At 44.8% G+C, this 22,458-nt stretch overlaps 1 protein-coding gene across 1 annotated transcript in view; it reads left to right on the forward strand.

The window, feature by feature from the left end:
• The window catches only part of LOC145349798 (uncharacterized), a 41,732-nt gene extending 19,490 nt beyond the window's left edge, over positions 1-22,242 (forward strand). The window contains exons 3-8 of the mRNA XM_080198343.1: positions 599-721; positions 3,149-3,229; positions 5,413-5,535; positions 17,222-17,371; positions 21,297-21,537; positions 22,139-22,242. Of these exons, the coding sequence (XP_080054469.1) occupies positions 599-721; positions 3,149-3,229; positions 5,413-5,535; positions 17,222-17,371; positions 21,297-21,537; positions 22,139-22,242 (822 nt within the window). The remainder of the gene's footprint in view (positions 1-598; positions 722-3,148; positions 3,230-5,412; positions 5,536-17,221; positions 17,372-21,296; positions 21,538-22,138) is intronic.
• The last annotated feature ends 216 nt before the right edge of the window (positions 22,243-22,458 follow it).

Below are 22,458 nucleotides of genomic sequence, written 5' to 3' on the forward strand. Positions count from 1 at the left end.
TTAGCTGCTTTTCAAGTTGCCTGCAGCTGCTCACGGTCACAAGCTAGGGAGGGTGAGAGGAAGTGCCAAATTCAACCCTTTGTTCCCAGTCAGAGCCCAGCCAACCCCCCGAACACCTTTGGGGAACTGTCCCTCTGCAGCTTGGCAGTGACAGAGGGCACATAGGCACTGCACCCACCTCCTTGAATGCCCCCCCATGCCCCTTTGATGTCCAACACACCAGGTCCACAATAGTCAGGATAGTCAGGGAAAAAGCCACCCCTGCCCCCACTCCCCACCACGGTCCAGATCTCACTGGGGAGGCAGGTGAATGGCAGGGAGGTATTTGAATTGGGCTTCAAGCCTGCAAATTGCATTTAAAACAGGTCTTTTGAATAATTATTTGGTTCACACCTGATCTGGGCGGGCTGGTAGCCCATTCCTGCCGTCACCCGATTCTCCAGCTCATTGCGATTCCCACCGGGGGCTAGCCAGTCTACAAAATCCTCCCCCACCCCCTCCAATCTCAATACTCTCCCTTGTTCAGTGTAGGAGGCAGTGCAGAGTAATAGAAAAATATACACAGCATCGCTAATAATAATCATATCTTTCACTTTAGGAGCAGACAGAATCATCAACAACATCAACTTCAACAACATCAGATTCAACAACATCAGTTTCAACATCGGAGGATGAGCTTGATGTAAATGTTATGACATCCTTGGCCTTTTTACAAGATCAGGTAATTAGTGAACTTCCCTAATCTGGAGCAGCAGCTAATGAGGATAACACTGAAGGGAGTAATTAACAGGAAGAGGTCTGTTGTTCATGTTCGGGTGAACGGAGACACACTGGTTAGCACTGCTGCCTCACAGCGCCAGGGATCTGGGTTCGATTCTGACCTCGGGTCACTGTCTGTGTGGAATTTGTATGGTCTCCCTGTGTCTGCTTGGGTTCCCTCCAGGTGCTCCAGTTGCTCCCCCACTCCAAAGATGTGCGGGTTAGATTGATAGACAATGCAAAATTGCCCCTTATTGTCAGGATAGAGCAAATACATGAAGTTACAGGGATAGGGAATGGGCGGGATGTTGTCGGTACAGGTACAATGGGCCAAATGGCCTCATTCTGCACTGTAAGGTTTCTATGATGTCTATTCAAAGCTGAAGGGTCAGGACGGTTGTGTATTGTGATTTTCTACGTACACGGTCAAACAGAGTTTATTGATATCCTGGGTAAGATTCCAGAGTTTTTCCCCTTTTGGTGAAGTTTGCTTGATTCAAGATGTCTCAACCTGCTGCCTCAAGTTATTAGGCAATATTAGCCTAACAAGGCTCTTGTTAGAGAACAAGACTGAGAAGTCTGAACATCTGATTCCAGCCAGAACTGGGCAGCAGGGAGTGAGGCGCACACAGTGCATGCCTCTTGCAGTGGACTCGGGTAGCATGAATTTTACAATTGAAGTGTCTAAAGTTCAGGGTAGAAACTCCACACTGCTTTATGAAACCTGCCTGGGTCATCAGTTTTTCACTTTGAATTTGGCTAGGGTAAGCATGTTATTGTTCACCTCAAGTACAATTCAAAAGACTCACTAGGAAGCTTTTATCAAACAAAGTTTATTTTAGAGGATAGTTAACGTGAATGGAAAGAAAATTCGCACTAACTTTTATCAATTACAAACAAAAGAAAACAAAACAACCATGATAATATATATCCCTTACCAAATATATCTAAAATGTTCCAAACAAACAAAACCTCCCACAGACGAAATCCCTTTCCTCACTGCAAAAACTAATGCTCACGTGATACTGGGACTGAGTCCTATGGTTGGAGAATTGAAATCCTTCCTTCCCAGCCGTGTAACTGCTAGCAGCCCTCTGGATACCCAGAACTATTTGAAGTCAGAACAGCTTCCCAGAACACCAGGGAAAGATTCTGGTCGTTGCACCGACAACAAACTCTCTACTCCAGGAAGGCAAAATGCCTTGCTTTCAGCTAACCAGCAGAATTTCCAAAGCCCAAGGCAGGAGAGAGAGAGAGAAACATTTATTTTCAGTTTGATACCCCTTCTAAAACTAACCAGCTGCTAAATAAAACAGAAAATGACATCTTGAATTCATTAGGAAGAAAAAAAACTGTCCAGGACCCATGACCTGCCAACTAGCCCTCCCCCGAACAGTGCCAGGTCAATAAACATTCCCAGAGTAAAAGTAAACAAATCCCATTTAAGCCACTGAAGGAGCAATAAAAGGACTGCTCCAAATAGCCCAGCAACAATGAGAACAAAAAAACTGAAAAGGTCTGCTAACAACTGAGAAAACATGATTTAAGGAAGAAATCCGTTAAACATACATTAACATCACAAGCGTGTAGCCCACATTATCCGAGCTGTTGATTGGCTTCAGGCCTTGAAGAGGATGTGATTTTGGGCAGCGATGGTGCCACGTAAAGATAGCCAGCACCACTTGAGGGGAGACTTAAACAATGTGAGAGTAGGAATAGATTAGCCATCAGTTGGTGGCTCTTTTCCCAGAGAATGGCCAGTCTCATAAACACATTACCGGCTGGAGGGCTAAATGCTCACTCTCTCTATACCTGCAAGAAGATGCTGAACCAATTCTAAATGTGGACAGGGATCACAGGGGAATGGACACTATGAACCAATGAGCTTCAATCTGAACCTCCTGCGAATGTGTTTTTTCTCTCCTGGTGATTACTGGCATGAATAGCCAGGTCATTTCAAAGCTGAGCACATTACAGCTGGTGAACCTCAGTATTTGTGAATGACAGAATCCAAATCATTTATAATAGTGTAACATGTTCCTGACCCGAGTCAATTAATCCTTTCAATACCTGAGATAAAACTCCGAGAGTGTCCAGTGTCAATTATGAGGTGATTCTATCCATTAAACAAAATGCCTGTCACTAATCATTGAATGGATGGATGTATGAAAGGCTGAAATATTCACGGTTAACAATTTTTACCAGGTTAAAAGCAAATCTACTTTGTAGAACTCAAAGCCTCAGAGTCGTCATCTTTTCTTCCTAATTGAATAAATGTGGTCTGAGTCTGACTGTTCTGATGTTTTCAGTGACAGAGATGGTGCAAACTATTAGACAGGTCTCTGAAACATTACTAAAAAGAATCCAATCCTTCTGTATTTCAATGCAGAAACCAAGACAAAGACTTAAATCTCTGGCCTGGCCAAGTCCTTCATTGAATTCATTGAATTTGGAAGCAGACCAAGTGAAAGTAAGTTTCCCTTCAAAATTCTCAGCTTGTTAGATAATGACAGAATAGTCCAAAGTTGGGGCCATTCCTCATGAAGATAGCCATGGAGAGAGTGACCACTTGGAAGTTGTCGGTGATCCATGGGGATTAAATGTTGAGGGGTCAGGATAGTTGTGCAGTGAAACATTGTTTGAACAAGTCACAGTTCTCTTTGTGAGACTGTTGTTGTCGCTGCTTTGCAGTCAGTTTCCTGACACGTGAACATTGTTCACAGGAGTTGCTCTAGACTCTGAAAGTGATAGCAAACTTGGGCTCTGCCAACAGTGGGCAGGGCCTAATTTGCCCAAAAGCCAGCTGATAGCGACAGAGGGTGCAATTATGTGTGTATAGCATCTCCAACAGCTCTTTGCCTTTCTCGCGTTGTTACGATACCAGTTGGTGTTACTTCTGGACAGAGTGGATCACTTACACAAAGGATCGCAAATTTTATATTTTTAAGAAAATATGGAGGAACAGGCTCAAATGAGGGCTAATTAATATTTTAACAACAAGAAAACGGTTTATTAAACATGAAAAGTTTGATTATAACACCAGACTGCTTTATGCCCCCTTAGCTTCATATGTTTCAAAGGTAACGCCTAACTGTGAAACCAAATGCCCAATGCCATTCATTCCGTCTTCTGTGGATGTATGCTCACAATTCCCCCAGATGATTCTCACATGAGTGTTTCCAAACTCCACTCCCAAAAATACGCAGTTTAAATCTTCTTTCAAACAGTGCTTTCTCTCAGCTGTTTTCATTAAGAATCCAGTTCCAGATTTTCCAGCTCTCATTCCAGGCTTCCTTTGTCTTAAATGTCTTTACACATTCTTCAGGATACTAATTTCCACAATTATTTCAAATAATACCTCACAAACTGTGGTAAAATCTCACAAATCTTTAAACTATTTCAGATATCTATCTGGCCTCTCATGGGCCAACTTCTTTTCAGCTTTATCTGTTCCTTTAACTTTGGACTTATTGGAAAATTCTCTTCATTTCTCTAGTTTCTTTAAGTAGCTATTCCTTAGATTTCTGGCAATGTATTTCCTTCTCCATGGTATAGTTTTTCTTCTTGCAGAGCTGAGAGCAGAACACTGTCTTGCTTCCTAGTGCCAACTGCTTAAATTCAGCTTAAAATACACTCAAAATGCATAATTACCCTAAATGTGCTCCAGGTTGCTAAGCACCAACTTTGTTGTTCTCCCAGCTTCTCTACTTTTCATGTCATAACCCTCTCTTAGCACAATAGAAGCATAGTTTGAACTGACCAAGTCCCCAACACATGCAAGCACCTTCTACATGATTCAAACTGGAGTTTTACTGCTCTCCCACAGAACAATTAAAATAAATCCATTTAAATCTAAACCTTGTTACTAATGTTTAACAATTTTCAACACGGGCATAAGTTTGAAAAAACAGTAAGGAAGCACTTACCAATGGAGCAAGATTGGCAGGTAGTCTTCTCATCAGCGATTCCCTAGATCAAAAGGCTTTGTGCACACCGGCAGACCCTAGTTTTCCCATTAACCCAGTAAGTTGCTATTTGCGTTTTTCTCTGATCCATTGAACTTCAATTCCGTACTACTTTAGTCCAATTGTAACCATAATAAATGTAAGTAGGTGTGATGTTTATGAGCAACCAACTAAGCTGAAAAGAGCGGGTGTGCCATGAAATTGAAGTGTGCTGTTTTAGTGAAAAGGTTAGCAACACTGAGTCCAATTGCCTCCACTTTTGGGCCAAATGAAATGTAATGTTCTTATGTTCTTTCTTGTTTACTGATGAAACCTTTCTAAGTTATAAAAGCCCCTTAAACTCCCTTTTGAAATTTAGCAGTTGAAAAGAGAGGTCCCTATCTATTTATTTTCCAACATAAATTCTTAAAATGCAACCTATTTACTTGTCAATCCATCTCACCAAAGCCTCTCATTACAAATGCATGCATCAATTACTTTTTATTGTCTCATCTCTCACAGACAAGCTGTCTCTGTTAACCCCCACTTCTTTAACTGAATATCACCATATTCCCAAGCTGTTTTTAAAAAAAATCTTCATAAGAGTAATGAAAAAAAACTGCTGCAGCATTTAGAACACTACAGCACAAACAGGCCCTTCGGCCCACGATGATTATTAAAATAATCATCTTCCCTTGTTTCCATGCAGAAAGATGAAGTTAGACACAGTTACAGTCTGTCAGAAATTACGGATCGATTCGCAACACTTCGAGATGAAGAGACTGATTCCCCACTAGAAATCTTTGCACGCACCTTCCAAACTGGTTATAAGGTATGTACTTCTCTAAAATGAAATCACACTTGATGTAGTCAATCAGGAAGAGATCAACAGGCAGGAAGGAGTTAATTATCTACAAGTTTAAAAAATGACAGCATTGGCGATGATGCATCTGAATTTTCCTTGTTGCATGAAGCCTATTTAGTTTCATCTGTTGTACCTTGAATTATTCTTATTATTTTTTGAAAGGGGCCACTTTGTTTTGAACTTTTAAAATATTTTCTTGGGTGTTATTTCCTGTCTCTAATTTCTCTTAAGAAGGAGGTGGTGCGTTCCTTATTGAACCACTGCAATCTATGTGGCGTGGGTAGCCCCACAGTTCTGTGAAGATGTTGCCAGAGTGACGTGACTTCTTACAAGCTGTGCCCAGCATACCCTCTAATTATTTCTTTTACTTTTGTTCTATGCTTCACAGTGGTTCACACTGTTGTCTCACGCCGCCATGACCCAGTGTTGATTCTCAGCTTGGGTCACTGTCTGCGTGGAGTCTGCATGTTCTCCCCATGTGCGTGGGTTTCCTCTGGATGCTCCAGTTTAAGAACATAAGAAATAGGAGCAGGAGTAGGCCATCTAGCCCTTCGAGCCTGCCCCGCCATTCAATAAGATCATGGCTGATCTGTCGTGACTCAGTTCCACATTCCCGCCCTCTCCCCATAACCCTTAATCCCCTCGCTTATCAAAAACCCATCAACCTGCGTCTTAAAAATATTTAGCGAGGCAGCCTCCACCACTTCAACGGGCAAAGAATTCCAGAGATTCACCACCCTCTGAGTGAAGTTGTTCCTCCTCAACTCCGTTCCAAACCGCCCCCCCCTTTATCTTGAGGCTGTGCCCCCGAGTCCTACTGTCCTTTCTGAGCGGGAAGAGTCTCTCCACCTCTACCCTATCCATCCCATTCATCACCTTATACGTCTCAATGAGATCTCCCCTCATTCTTCTAAACTCTAACGAGTACAAGCCTAGTTTATTCAGCCTCTCCTCATAGCTCAACCCCCTCAACTCCGGTATCAGCCTAGTAAACCTCCTCTGCACTCCCTCCAAGGCCAAAATATCCTTGCGTAAGTACGGCGACCAAAACTGCACACAGTACTCCAGCTGCGTCCTCACCAATGCCCTATACAGCTGCAGCAAGACCTCCCTACTTTTATATTCAATCCCCCTCGCTATGAAGGCCAGCATCCCATTCGCCTTCCTGACCACCTGCTGCACCTGCAAGCTGGGTTTTTGCGACTTATGCACAAGGACCCCGAGGTCCCTCTGCACCGTCGCCTGCTGCAGTTTTTCGCCACGTAAGTAATAGTCCTTCCTGCCATTATTCCTACCAAAGTGGACCACCTCGCACTTGCCAACATTAAATTCCATTTGCCATTTCCTGGCCCATTCGCCCAGCCTATCTAGATCCTTCTGCAGACTCTCCACACCCTCCGCGCAATTTGCCATTCCACCAATCTTGGTGTCATCAGCAAATTTCGACACCATACACTCGGTTCCCTCCTCCAGATCATCTCTATAAATGGTAAATAGCTGAGGCCCCAGCACCGACCCCTGGGGCACTCCACTAGTCACCAACCACCAATCCGAATAGCACCCATTGACCCCCACTCTCTGCCTCCTATTTGACAGCTAATCCTCTATCCACGCTAACACCCTACCCCAACTCCATGCCCCCTTACCTTCTGCAATAACCTCTTGTGAGGTACCTTGTCAAACGCCTTCTGAAAATCAAGAAGATCAAAGGCTTCAAATGCAACCTAAGACGGTTTCAACAATTTCTGCTTGCTTGGAAGCCTCAGCAACTTCAAATCAAAGCTGTGTGCATACACTGGGGTTGAGTGCACAGCTGGGCAGACTGGAACCCCCACCCCAGTGAAATTGAAATCTCCCCTCCTCTGGTTTCACCTGCAGCTTCTGACAGGGAGAAAGGAAAATCTCTGCTGCAGAATGGAGTGCTGCAATGATTTAAATTCCTGCCAAGTGACCGGTGGGTGGTGCATGGAGGTTAAAGTGACCTGGCTGGTTCAGAATTTACACAGCTGACAGGCAGGAAATGCAGAAATTGATCACAGGGCTGCCTGGAATCACCATGCCATGGGTAATCTTCAGGTCTGCCAGGGCTAGATGAGGTAGTCCGGCTAGAAGAGGTAGTCCAGCCAGGACACTCCCATCCTGGCAGAGTGGGGGCATTTAGTGGGACTCATGACTGGTATCCAGCCAACTGCGAGTCTTCCAGGCTGTTTTTTGATGTAATCAGCCTTGTGCTGGAAATCAGTACAAAGCTGATTAAAATATGGAAATTCATATTTCTATATGATTAGTGAGCCCAGGACGGTAGTTGCAGGCTCGCCAATGTTTCCCCATCAGAGGGGATTAAAGCTGGCCCCGATCAAGAGACTAGGCGCGATCACCCTGCAGGTGGGGACAGAGGCTGTTGAGGCCATTGCCCTCCCCGCCCGTGAGGTCAGGGGCAGTGGGGGTGCCCATTGGGCAGTGCCAGCCTAACACCCAGGCAGTGTCCATCAGGCATCCTGGCATTGCCTTATCAGCCACTGGGCAGTGTAAAGGGGACGAGCCAATCGGTGCTGGTGGGGGGGAAGGGGGGGACCCACTGTGCACTCTGCATTAGGGTTTAATGCGAGAGAGAGGAACGAGGTGATAGGGAAGAAATCAAAATCTCCCATATTCCCACCCGCTGGGCACTTAGTTTATCTTGGGGAGAATCACCTCCAATACTTGTACGTCAACTTTTTTTCATACAGCTGTTTTTTGTGTGCTAATTTACCAGAGATGGGTAATTTTGGTTCGGACAGGGAAAATGTGAAGTGTCCAGGGACTTGGCATATGGCCTTGCTTGTGAAGCAGTGATGCTAAGTAAGTCAAAGATGCAGCATTGTGCAAAGGTAGATGTTGAGGGGAAGGATAGAGATTCATGTTAGGCGAGGCAGGGTTGCACATACAAGTAGATGCATGGTTGTAGGGCAGCTCATAGAAAGCAACACTTAAAGCCAAATCTGCTAGTAGTTTGATTGCTCTCTGTGACACTCCAGGAATTTATGACTCAGGGCTTGGGCCATTTGTGGGAAATAAAAAGGTGAAAAAAGATCAAACTACGAAAGAATTAAAAAAACGAGTAAAAATAAAAATTGTCCTCTTGCAGAATTAATGAGGGTGATTCTATGAGTGGCTTCTAATGACTACATGATCATGGGGTTAGCATGAATCATTTTGCAAAGGTGAAGGCCTCGTAATTACAGCACAGTACATTATTATAGGCATAAAACTTGCTACTACATAGATGCAGCAACTATAATATCATCCCAAATGTGATTATTAACTCAAAACTAAACAGCATGGCTTGGGTTACTTTGGTTAGACCATTTGTGGAGCATAGGCAAATTGAGATACACCAATTGAACTGATGCGCACACAGATTCTTTGCAGTTTATTTAAGTCATTGTTATCCATAACATTGCTTTGATCCAGTTTGAATCAATTCATCATCTTCATTCAGTTTACACTTCATTCTTTGATCTCTTGTTACTATGAACACAGATCCACTGGATCTGGGTATACAAATTTCTGGTTCTGGTGCAACTGGTCCTTTCAGGTATCAAATAGGCTCTTCTGGCAGTAAAGTGAAGCAGAGTCAAGGAGATAGAAGAATAAAGTAAAACGAAAGAATGAGCTACAGGCTTTGCTGTGGAAGAGTTCTTAGCTGAAATGCATTCGTTATCACAGCTCTGCCAGACGGAATGCTTCATTCCACGGACTCAGCTATTTCCAGTTTCCGGTCATGCAACACAGAGTGACAGGAGACAAGGCATGGCTGTGCCACAGACTTGACGCAAAAATGCAAGCGACAGAATATGGTGCAGAAACAGGGTTGTACGTACTGGTACAGCACGGCTGCACGCCAGCTCACAGAAACCAGTACTTACAGCCAGGTCATCTATTAGTTTATCCTCAAACGAATGCTCCTCGGTGTCAATCCAGGAATTTCTATAACTTTCGATGAAGAGGTTAGATGCACGGTGCCTGAGGAAGGGCAAGAGTGAAATAGGAGGGATTGGGAATAAAGACACGACTTTAGTGGTTACACTCTTATCGCACAACTGTTAGAGATTGCACTTGTACAATTTTGCTTGGCTGATGGGTCAGAGAGTACAGGAAGGTGGCAAGCAAAGACTGTCAATGTTTTTAGGCTTACCATCTCAACTCTGCATTGTTCCACAACAGATAAATGTGACTGTGTCCGGTCAGAGATGCCAACTGTATAAAAGTAGGTTACACCCAAAACTTGTAAAACACTAGTCATTTCTGTTAATCATTATGCAGTTCAATTGTGGCACTGATAAGAGATGGTCTTGAAGTTGCACATTGAGAATACAACCATTGAGCACTCAATGCGTTCATGTGAAATTCATTCAACCATCACCTTAAAGGTGGCATTAATACTTGCTAATATTCAATGTGCAATTTCAAGGTTGGAATATTTTACATGGTGGGTATACTTTGTCACCAGTTTATAAATTCACTATGACTTACCCAATTTTTCTTTTAGAATCCTTACTCATTTCAGTGTTTTTTTCAAAATTTAGGTCAGCATCTCTTTCCTGCTTGGTGGAATTCTGTCTTTCATTCACTCATGTTTTTCAAACCACATATTAACTGCAGTAACTCTGACTAAATGGATTGCCCACTAAGTTTGTCTTTACTGTGGGTGTTCCAGTTGAGAACCAAGGGATAATTTCTCTGACCAAAGACAGAGGAGGCTGGAAAAACTCAGCAGGTGGGGCAGCATCTGTAAGGAGAGAAAACAGTTAATGTTCCAAATTGAAGGGAGGTGATGGCCTGGTGATGTTATAGTTAGATTATTAATTCAGAAACTCAGCTAATGGGCTGGTGACCTGGGTTTGAAACCTGCCACGGCAGTTGGTGGAATTTGAATTTAACAAACAACATCCGCAATTAAGAATCTACTGATGGCCGTGAAACCATTGTCGATTGTTGGAAAAATCTACCTGGTTCCCTAATGTCCTTTAGGGAAGGAAATATGCCTGAGCGAGACACTCAGTTGCATTTCAAGAAGGCAGGTCGCCATCACCTTAACATAGAACATAGAACATAGAACATTACAGCGCAGAACAGGCCCTTCGGCCCACGATGTTGCGCCGACCAGTTACAAAAACAATGACCCACTAGCCTATACCAATCCCTTTTCGTCCATAAACCTATCCAGAGATCTCTTAAACGCCCCCAAACTAGACGCATTTACAACTGCAGCAGGCAGGGCATTCCAATCCCTCACCACCCGCTGGGTAAAGAACCTACCCCTGACATCCGTCCTGTAGCTACCCCCCCTTAATTTAAAGCCATGCCCCCTCGTGCTAGCTTTCTCCATCCGAGGAAAAAGGCTATCACTATCCACCCTATCTAAACCTCTAATCATCTTATATGTTTCAATAAGATCCCCTCTTAGCCGCCTTCTTTCCAACGAAAACAACCCTAGATCCCTCAGTCTCTCCTCATAGGACCTCCCCACCATACCAGGCAACATCCTAGTAAACCTCCTCTGCACCCTCTCCAACGCCTCCACATCCTTCTTGTAATGCGGGGACCAGAACTGCACACAGTACTCCAAGTGCGGCCGCACTAGAGTAGTGTACAGTTGCAACATTACACTGCGACTCCTAAATTCAATCCCCCTACCAATAAACGCCAAGACACCGTACGCCTTCTTGACAACCTTATCTACTTGATTCCCAACTTTCAGGGATCTATGTACACACACACCTAGATCCCTCTGTTCATCCACACTATTCAAAGTCCTCCCGTTAGCCCTATACTCGACACATCTGTTGCTCCTACCAAAGTGAATTACCTCACACTTCTCCGCATTAAATTCCATCCGCCACCTCTCGGCCCAGCTCTGCAACCTATCTAAGTCTCCCTGCAGACTATGACACCCTTCCTCACAATCTACCACACCTCCAACTTTGGTGTCATCAGCAAATTTACTAATCCACCCAACTATACCCTCATCCAGATCCTTCTCAAAGGAAATCAGAAAAGGGCAACAAACCCTGGTCAGCCAGTGACACCCATATCCCATGAATGAACAAAAAAAAGAGTCCTTTTGACCCTTCATCGATTGACTCTGTTTTCTCTCCCTACAGAAGCTGCTGAACCTGCTACGCTTTTCCAGCAGTCTCCGTTTCATATCAGATTCCTCCCACAGTCCGAAGATGTGCAGATTAGGTGCATTGGCCATGCTAAATTCTTCCTCAGTGTACCCGAACAGGTGTTGGGGTGTGGCGACTAGAGGATTTTCACAGTAATTTCATTGCAGAGTTAATGTTAGCCTACTTGTGACTAATAAATAAACTTTATTTTACTTTACCTCTTTTAAACTCTCTAATGTTATCCTGATCTTTCTCTGCACTCTACCTACAACAGTAACACGACATTCTTCACCTCTTTTCCTTCTGTTCTATGCACTCTACGAACAGAATGCTTTGTATAGCACTCAAGGACCAATACTTTTCACTGTACTCGCTTTCAGAAACATGTCTGCAACATATCTGAGAAATGATTTGCCCTTCCTGAGGTTCTGGGATGCAGAACATTCAGGAACATAATTGATAAAGACCAACAGTTCACTGGCACAACGTCGTAAAGTCGAAACCCAGCATCGTGAAGTCGAAAAAGGAGTCAATTTCTAACCCTTATCAGTGACATTCATTGTAACTGGAATGTTGTAAAGTTAAGGAGTGCCTGTAGAGTTTTGTGTAGCACAGGAAAAGGAAGTTTACCGACTGAATACCAGGCTAAAAACAGAGAGAAAATTGATTCATGATGTGCAAAGGGCAAAGAGAGAGTATGAGGAAAAAAAAGCAGGCAACAGAAAAGAAACCCCAAATTTTTATGGACAAATAAAAAGCAAAAGCAGAATTAAAAGGTCGGTGGGTCTATGGTCGATGGAGTTTAGAAGGATGAGGGGCGGGATGTCATTGAAACTTACGGAATATTGAAAGGCCTGGATAGAGTGGACATGGGGAAGATGTTTCCATTAGTAGGAGAGACTAGGATCCGAGGGCTCAGCCCACAAGGTAAAGGGACAACCCTTTAGAGCCAAGATGAGGAGGAATTTCTGCAGCCAGTGGGAGTTAAATCGTGGAATTGATTGCCGCAGAGGGCTGTAGAGGCCAGGTCATTTTTATTTAAGACAGAGATAGATAGGTTCTTGATTAGTAAGGGGGGGGTCAAAGCTTATGGGGAAAAGGCTGGAGAAAATAGGGTTTTCAACCATGATTGAATGGTGAAGCAGACTCAATGGGCTGAATGGCCTAATTCTGCTCCTATATCCTATGGTGTTTTTATGATACAACAGAATGAATGTTTTGCAGCTGTCACTTTCAATATAACTTTCTATTGGATGGAGGAGAGAAAGAAAAGATATTGGATTATATAAAAATAAATAGGAGGTCATAGATCATAGAACCCTACAGTGCAGAAAGAGGCCCTTCGGCCCTTTGAGTCTGTACTGACCAGAATCCCACCCAGGCCCTACCCCCAAAACCCTACATATTTTACCACTGATCCCTCTAACCTATGCATCTCAGGACACTAAGGGGCAAATTTTAGCATGGCTAACCAACCTAGCCCTCACATCTTTGGACTGTGGGAGGAAACCGGAGCACCCGGAGTAAACCCACGCAGACATGAGGAAAATGTGCAAACTCCACACAGACAGCGACCTGAGCTGGGAATCGAACCCAGGTCCCTGGAGCTGTGAAGCAGCAGTGCTAACCACTGTGCTACTGTACCAAATGAGGTGTCAAATATGTTGTCTTCATTCAACTTAACAAATCACCTAGACCTGATGGGATGGATCCTTGATCACTAGAGAACTAGGATGGAGGGAGCAGAAGGTCTGACCACAATCACTCAATCCTCCTTCAATATTGGAGGTGTGCCTGAGGCCTGAATGATTGATCCCTACAGTGCAATTGGAGTATATTCAGCCCATCGAGCCTGCATTGACAACAATCCCACCCAAGCCTTACCTGTATCACTCCACATATTCCCCCTGCTAATTCCCTTGACACTAAGGGGGCATTTAGCATGGCCAATCCATCTAATCTGCACATCTTTGGAATGTGGGAGGAAAAATTTAACGAGCAGAAAAATAACCAGATTATTTTATGTATCAGATTTACTTAATTCCTCAATCCCAAGCAGCAAAATGAGTAGCAGGAGTCCACCAGCATCCCCGGTCCAGCACAATTTCAATTGCTGACAGTCCTCAGTAAATGTATTTATCCAGATCATCTTTAACTGTCCCCATTGTCGTCTTCCATCGGATGGAGTCCATTCTACTGACACTCTGGGAAGGCATACATTCGGGAGGCAGAATATGTGTCATAGAATCCCTACAGTGCAGAAGGAGATCATTCAGCCCATCGGGTCTGCACCAGCTGCAATCCCACCCAGGCCTTATTCCCATAACCCACGTATTTATCCTGTTAATCCCCGACGCTCAAATCAATTTAACATGGCCCATCAACCTAACTTACACATCTTTGGACTGTGGGAGGGAACCCACGCAGACACGGGGAGAACTTGCAAATTCCACACAGACAGGGACCTGAGGCCAAATTGAACCCGGGTCCCTGGCATTGTGAGGCAGCAACACTAACCTCATTTTTATGGGCAGATCATGTCAGAATAAAGCCTTTGATTAGGTATCTCCTGAGAAATTTATTTGGAAAATAGAGCACATGGTGTTAAAGGGAGAGTGATAATTGAATAAGGAACAGAAGATATGAAGCAGTGGTGAATAGGTATTTTAGTGAGCGGGAGTATGCAGTTGTGTCACACAGGGAATGGGTATGAGGGTCGTTTTCTTTCATCGTAGATAAATGATTTGGAGTTAGGTATAGGGAGTACAATTTTGAAGTTTGAAGACAATACCAAACTTGACAACAAAGAAGGCAGTGAATGTGACAGTGGCAGACATCTTGGACGTAGACAGACTAGGGACCTGAGCAGGCGAATGCAATTAACTGTGAGCAAGTGTGAAATGGTGCATTGAGGGAGAACGTGGAGAGGCAGAATAACCTAAATGGTTGTGTTTTGACGGAGGTGAAAGAACTGAAGGACCAAGGGGGGAATATTCATAAAGTTGGCAGTGCACTTTGATTAGACAGTGAGGAAAGAATAGACCATAAAACATAGGAACAGAATTAGGCCACTGGGTCCATCCGGTCTGCTCTATCATTCAATCACGGCTGGTACTTTTCTCATCTCTATTCTCCTGCCTTTTCCCCTAATCCCTAATCCCCTTATTAATCAACATAGTACATAGAACATTACAGCACAGTACAGGCCCTTCGGCCCTCGATGTTGCACCGACCAGTGGAACGAATCTAATGACCCTCCAACCTAAACTATTCCAATATTATCCATATGCCTATCCAATGACCATTTGAACGCCCTTAAAGTTGGCGAGTTCATAACTGCTGCAGGCAGGGCATTCCACACCCTTACTACCCTCTGAGTAAAGAACCTACCGCTGACATTCATCCTATAATTATCACCTCTCTATTTAAAGCTATGTCGCCTCATGTTAGCCATCACCATCTAAGGAAAAGGCTCACTGTCCACCCTATCTAATCCTCTGATCATCTTGTATGCCTCAATTAGGTCACCTCTGAACCTTCTTCTCTCCAACGAAAACAGCCTCAAGTCCCTCAGCCTTTCCTCATAAGACCTTCCCACCATACCAGGCAACATCCTGGTAAACCTCCTCTGCACCTTTTCCAATCCTTCCACATCTTTCTTATAATGTGGCGAACAGAACTGTACGCAATACTCCAAGTGCGGCTGCACCAGAGTTTTGCACAGTTGCAACATGATCTCACGGCTCCGAAATTCAATCCCTCTACCAATAAAAGCTAACACACCGTACGCCTCCTTAACAACCTTATCAACCTGGGTGCCAACTTTCAGGGATCTATGCACAAGTACACCGAGATCTCTCTGCTCGTTGACACTGCCAAGAGCCAAGAACCTATCTTTCTCTGTCTTCAAGACACTCAATGACGTGGCCTGCACAGCCTTCTGTGGCAAAGACTTCCACAGATTCACGACTCTCTGGCTGAAGAAATTCTTCTTCTTCTCTGTTTTAAAGGATCGTCCCTTTAGACTGAGATTGAGATTTTCGTTTTTCCTACTAGGAGAAACATCCTCTCCACGTCCACTCTCTCCAGGGTTCGCAGATCCTGTAAGTTTCGATAAGATCCCCCCTCCCTCATCCTTGTAAACTCCAACGAGTACAAACCCAGAGTCCTACTGTTCCCCATACGACAAGCGCTTCATTCCAGAGATCATTCTTCTGAACCTCCTCTGAACCCTTTCCAAGGCCAGCACATTCGTCCTTAGATACAGAGCCCAAAACTGCTCACAGTACTCCAATTTGGATCTGACTAGGGACTTACACAGCCCTGCGCTTGTATTCTAGCCCTCTCGACATGAATGCTAACATTGCATTTGCCTACCTAACTGCTGACTGAAGCTGCACGTTATGAAATATGGAGAACCTGGTTTTGTAATTAGGGATGTGCATCATCAGATTGCCACTTTGTGCAAACTTTTCCACATCCCACCACTGAATCATATTTCTTACTGACCCAAACCTGAGTCCTCTGGAAATGTGGAATGCAGTGTGTATTGGAAATGTCAATCGCACTGCTGTCGCATTGGCTTGGGAGTTTTTGATTTGATTTATTATTGGCACATGTAGTGGGATGCAGTGAAAAGCATTGTTTCTTGCGTGCTGTACAGACAAAGCATACCATTCACAGGGTATATCATGGAGAAGGAAAGGAGCGGGTACAAAAGGAATATAGCAGTGACTGCCATATGGCAAGTTTAAATGTTTACATTTGTGAATGGATGAATGAATGAGTGGATGAATGCTTGAATAGGTCTTGGGGAGGAGTGGGGGGCGGGGAGCGGGACGTAGGTGAGTGAGTGGGGACGTACATGCCACTAATGTAAAGGTGCTCAGCAGAGCAAAAGGGTTAATGTGGAACTAGAGAATTGCATCTCCCATGGTATGATGTACAGAGTCACATGGTAAGAGACTGTTACAATCCCAATTTATGTTACTACTGGCCAAGTCATAACCCAACTTGATAGAGAACCAGTATGTGTTTAATCTTTCATATACGGAAGTGTCATAGTGTGTTATAGTATCTCTTGTTGTGTGTTTTTCTTCTTTACTTTTACTTTAAGAGACACTCTTTATTAATTGACTTGATAGTTTACTCACTGGGTTGTATATGGCTCTTCTCATTAATCCAGACAAATATACACCCCTACAATCCAGTGTTTCAAGTTTGACACTTTTTCATATAAGATCAGCAGAGTTTGTAATTCTGTTCACAGGAAATCTAACAAATGAATTGAAAGGAGTTTTATTCATTCACAGTCAACACTCTTTGCCCAGTAAATGGTGAAACACCCTCTGGCAATCAAGAAAATCGTATTGCTCAGATTTATCTTTGTTTCTTATTTTGCATTGTTGTGCCTTGTTTGGTGTAGGAGGCGGTTTGGAGCAATGGAAAAAATTCTGCAGCATTATTAACAATAACGGTGACCGATTCAATTTTTATTACAGAAAGACAAAGAAAAAGAGGAGAATAAGAATCTTCTAAAGACTGAAGTTGCACCTTCAATTCAATTGAGTGACCCAGAGCAAGCAAGAGAAAAGGAACATTCTACATCATTGGAATCTTATCAGGTCATTATTGAACTGGCCAAGGCTAGGGTATACTTACTGAAACCAACAATGAAACGTATGGCAGGAATTAGGGAGCATAAGATGAGAACAGAAACTGTCAGGTATGGGCACAAATGAAAAGTGGAGCTTTTTCAAGGAACAAATACTGTGTGTCCCTGATAGGTGTGTCCCTGGCAGTCAGAGAGGAAATGGCCAAGTGAGGGAACCATGGTTCACAAAGGAAGTTGAATGTCTTGTCAAGAGGGAAAAGGAAGCGTATGTGAGGTTGGAAAAACAAGGTTCAGTTGGGTTAAGGTTTACAAGGTAGCCAGGATGAGTTTTAAAAAAAAGGGCTTAGGGGAGCTAGGAGGGGGCATGAGAAGTCCTTGGCGGGTTGGATAAAGGAAAACCCCAAGGCTTTTTACTCTTATGTGAGAAATAAAAGAATGACCAGAGTGAGGTTAGGGCCAGTCATGGATAGTATTGGGAACTTGTGCATGGAGTCAGAGGAGATAGGTGAGGCATTGAATGAATACTTTTCTTCAGTGCTCACTAAGGAGAGGGGCCATGTTTTTTGAGGATGAGTGTATGATACAGGCTGATTGGATGGAAGAGGTAGATGTTGTGAGGGAAGATGTATTAACAATTTTGAAAAACCTGAGCGTCGATAAGTTCCCTGGGCCAGATGGGATACATCCTAGGATACTTTGGGAGGCAAGAGATGAGATTGCAGAGCCTTTAGCTTTGATCTTTGGGTCCATACTGTCACGGGGGTTGTGCCAGAGGACTGGAGAGTGGGGAATGTTCCTCTCTTCAAGAAAGAAAATAGGGATGACCCTGGTAATTATAGGCCAGTTAGTCTTACTTTGGTGGTCAGTAAGTTAATGGAAAGGATCCTGAGAGATAGGATTTATGACCATTTGGAAAGATGCAGTTTAATCCAGGATAGTCAACATGGTTTCGTGAGGGGTAAGGCCTGCCTCGCAAATTTGATTGAATTCTTTGAAGAGGTAACTAAGTGTGTAGACAAAAGTAGAACAGTTGATGTCGTATACATGGATTTTAGTAAGGCATTTGATAAGGTTCCCCATGGTAGGCTCATGAAGAAAGTAAGGAGGTGTGAGATAGAAGGAAATTTGGCCAATTGGATAAGTAACTGGCTATCTCATAGAAGACAGAGGGTGGTGGTGGAGGGAAAATTTTCAGACTGGAGGCGTTACCAGCGGTGTACCACAGGGATCAGTGCTGGGTCCTCTGCTATATGTGATTTTTATCAATGACTTGGAAGAGGGGGCTGAAGGATGGGTTAGTAAATTTGCTGATGACGCCAAGATAGGTAGAGTAGTGGATGAGGTGGAGGGCTCTTGTAGGCTGCAAAGAGACATTGATAGGATGCAGAGCTGGGCAGAAAAGTGGCAGATGGAGTTTAACCCTGATAAGTGCGAGGTGATTCATTTTGGTAGGACAAACTTGAATGAGGATTATAGGGTCAACGGCAGGGTTCTGAGGAATGTGGAGGAACAGAGAGACCTTGTGGTTGATATCCACAGATGTCTGAAGGTTGCCACTCAAGTAGATAGAGCCGTGAAGAAGGCTTATAATGTGTTAGCGTTTATTAACATGGGGTTTGAGTTTAAGAGCTGTGGGGTTATGCCTGGACATAACTGTACCGGACGTTGGTGAGACCATATTTGGAATATTGTGTGCAGTTCTGGTCACCTCACTATAAAAAGGATGTGGAAGCATTGGAGAGAGTGCAGAGGAGATTTACTGCCTGGTTTGGAGGGTAGGTCTTTTGAGGAAAGGTTGAGGGAGCTGGGGCTTTTCTCTTTGGAGCGAAGGAGGATGAGAGGCAACTTAATAGAGGTTTATAAGATGATGAGGGGGATAGATAGAGTGGACGTGCAGAGATTATTTCCTCGGGTGGATGAAGCTGTTACTAGGGGGCATAACTGTAAGATTCATGGTGGGAGATATAGGGGGGATGTCCGAGGAAGATTCTTTACTGAGAGAGTGGTTGGGCTGTGGAATACACTTCCTGCTGTGATACTGGAGTTGGACTCTTTAGGAACTTTCAAGCAGTTATTGGATAGGCACATGGAGCACACCAGAATGATAGGGAGTGGGAGAGCTTGATCTTGGGTTTGGACATAGCTCGACACAACATCGAGGGTTGAAGGGAGTGTACTGTTCTGCGTTCTGTGTTCTATATGTGGCTAATGGGTGGCACGGTGATATAAAGGGACAGTACGGCAGCACAGTGGCGAGCACTGCTCCCTGACAGCTCGAGGAACCAGAGTTCAATTCCAGCCTCACGTCACTGTGTGGAGTTTGCATGTTCTTCCCCCGTATCTGTATGTGTTTCCTCCCTCAATCCAAAGACATGCAGGTTAGGTGGATTGGCCTTGCTACTTTGCTCCTTAGTGTCGGAAGTGGTCCACTTTGGTAGGAATAATGGTAGGAAGGACTATTACTTACGTGGCGAAAAGCTGCAGCATGTGACAGTGCAGAGGGACCTCGGGGTCCTTGTGCATGAGTCGCAAAAACCCAGCCTGCAGGTGCAGCAGGTGGTCAGGAAGGCTAATGGGATGCTGGCCTTCATAGCGAGGGGGATTGAATATAAAAGTAGGGAGGTCTTGCTGCAGCTGTATAGGGCATTGGTGAGGCTGCAGCTGGAGTGCTGTGTGCAGTTTTGGGCACCGCACTTACGCAAGGGTATTTTGGCCTTGGAGGGAGTGCAGAGGAGGTTTACTAGGCTGATACTGGAGTTGAGGGGGTTGAGCTATGAGGAGAGGCTGAATAAACTAGGCTTGTACTCATTAGAGTTTAGAAGAATGAGGGGAGATCTCATTGAGACATATAAGATGATGAATGGGATGGATAGAATAGAGGTGGAGAGACTCTTCCCGCTCAGAAAGGACAGTAGGACTAGGGGGCACAGCCTCAAGATAAAGGGGGGTGCGGTTTAGAACGGAGTTGAGGAGGAACTTCTTCACTCAAAGGGTGGTAAATCTCTGGGATTCTCTGCCAGTTGAAGTGGTGGAGGCTGCCTCGCTAAATATTTTTAAGACGCGGGTTGATGGGTTTTTGATAAGCGAGGGGATTAAGGGTTATGGGGAGAGGGCGGGAATGTGGAACTGAGCCACGACAGATCAGCCATGATCTTATTGAATGGCGGGGCGGGCTTGAAGGGCTAGATGGCCTACTCCTCCTATTTCTTATGTTCTTATGTAAGATGAGTACGTTAGGGGAATTAGCAGGGTAAATATGTGGGGTTATGAAGAAAATAGGCCTGGGTAAGATGCCTGTCAGAGATTCAGTGCAGACTTGATGGGTCAAATGGCCTCCTTCTGCATTTATAGGGATTCTATTCAATGAAAGGCTCAGTGATATTGAAGGGTGGGGATTAGTGTGTTCATATTTTGTACACGTACGCTGCATTGGAATTTATTTGGACAGGAGGAGGGAAACACTGCAGAAGGAGTCACAAGCTGGGAAAAGGCTTGCAGATGTCTATTATTTATGTTCTACAACTTCACTTGATCATTTGTATCTCTGAGGAGGTGATCTTATCACAAAAATGTTAAATGCCAAATGAGCGTGCAAACGGAAGAGAATTGCTTCCGTTTTTTCAGCGAGCTTTCCGAAACAATCTAATGCTGCTTGTTGCAAAAGTGGCAATGTCTGCTTTGTACCAGTAGGTGGAGTGCGTGGACTGTATTCTCACCAGAAAGCCAGCTGCTGGCAGCTATAGGGTGCCACGCAAATCTGTGTTCTCTGTAAAGTACACATAGAACACTGAAGATCTGACACTCCCACCCCCACCCCAATGGCTGGTCCCCCTGGTTAATTGCCCCTCCCCAACCGATGATCGTCCCCTTCCCTGCACCCCACCCGAAAGCACCCTTCTGCCCTGTCTGATCGCCCCCTTGAGATCTGAGGTGCTGTATGTTGGCATATTGACCATTGCCAGGATGAATGTTTCCAGAGACCCGACGTGTATCTCGGGGCCAGAAGTTCTCTGGGAGCTGTCAGGTCTCCACTGGCAGCTCCCTTGGACATTCCAGTCTCCAACCGATGTGCAATAGCAGCAGGGCAGTGCTCACTAGAGAGTACCCCAGAAGCCTGTCAACTAACATTTCCCACTGAAGTGAATGTCTCTGCGCTGGTGTTTGATATTGATGAATGCAGTGACAGAACTGTGGCCCAGAGAGGTTGGATAGTGGGATGCTACCTCAGATGGTTCAGCCTCATCCAGAGGAGACACTTCAAGACAAAGGACATGGGGTCGGCTGGTGGCAAAGTCAAGAGTTTGGGGGACGATAGACTGTCATGAGGATCTCGGAAATGCCCCCACCTGTCTTTGCCCACTCTCCCTTCTGGAAGGGAAACTTTGCCCATGGAGACACAAAATGACAGAGTGAGAGCATGACTTGACTAGGCTGGGGGTTGATAGCTGGTGGCATGTGTGGGCATGGGGCCAGACCAATCAGGAGCATGTGTTGGAGGGGCAGAGGGGTTGGTTTTGATGGGGATTTTGTATGCCGGTGGGATCGAGGCGGTTTAAAGTGGGATGGCAGGGGTTAGGGACATTTGTGATGCCAGAGGCAGGGAAGTGGGCACTCACTCTTGCAGTTCGGAGGAGGTTGTTAATCTTATATGCCCACCGTCCTGGTGAAGCTTCTGACGCTTGCTGACTGGGCCACAATTCATCCACTACCTCGGCTGGTGCCAGCCTGCTGCCAACTTTTGGGAAGAGCGCGTGACCCTCCATTCCTCCACAGCTTCCAGCATCCTCTCCACCTCTGATTCCAGGAATTGGTGCCAGCCGTCTCCCTGCCATGTTGCTGGCTGAACCGAGAGTGCTGCTGAAGGGAATGCAGAAATACTGCGCCCACTTTCAGAGGGCTAACAGCTGATTCCTGACTGCAGTGAAACGTGTGCCAGGCATCGGGAAGTCAGCGAGAAACATGTGAGGGGGAAACTGCCCCATTAACATAATGTGAACAGTGTGTGCAGATCACTGTTAGTGCCAGCGGGGAAACACTCTTTTCCTGCTGGTGTGGACACTTAGGTCAGAATTTTACCGGGACTGCGATTCCAGGGGCAGGTTCGGAGAACGGCATTCTCCGTTG

Source organism: Carcharhinus amblyrhynchos, chromosome 11 (assembly GCF_965287045.1).
Source record: "Carcharhinus amblyrhynchos chromosome 11, sCarAmb.v2.hapA, whole genome shotgun sequence".
Lineage (NCBI taxonomy): Eukaryota > Metazoa > Chordata > Chondrichthyes > Carcharhiniformes > Carcharhinidae > Carcharhinus > Carcharhinus amblyrhynchos.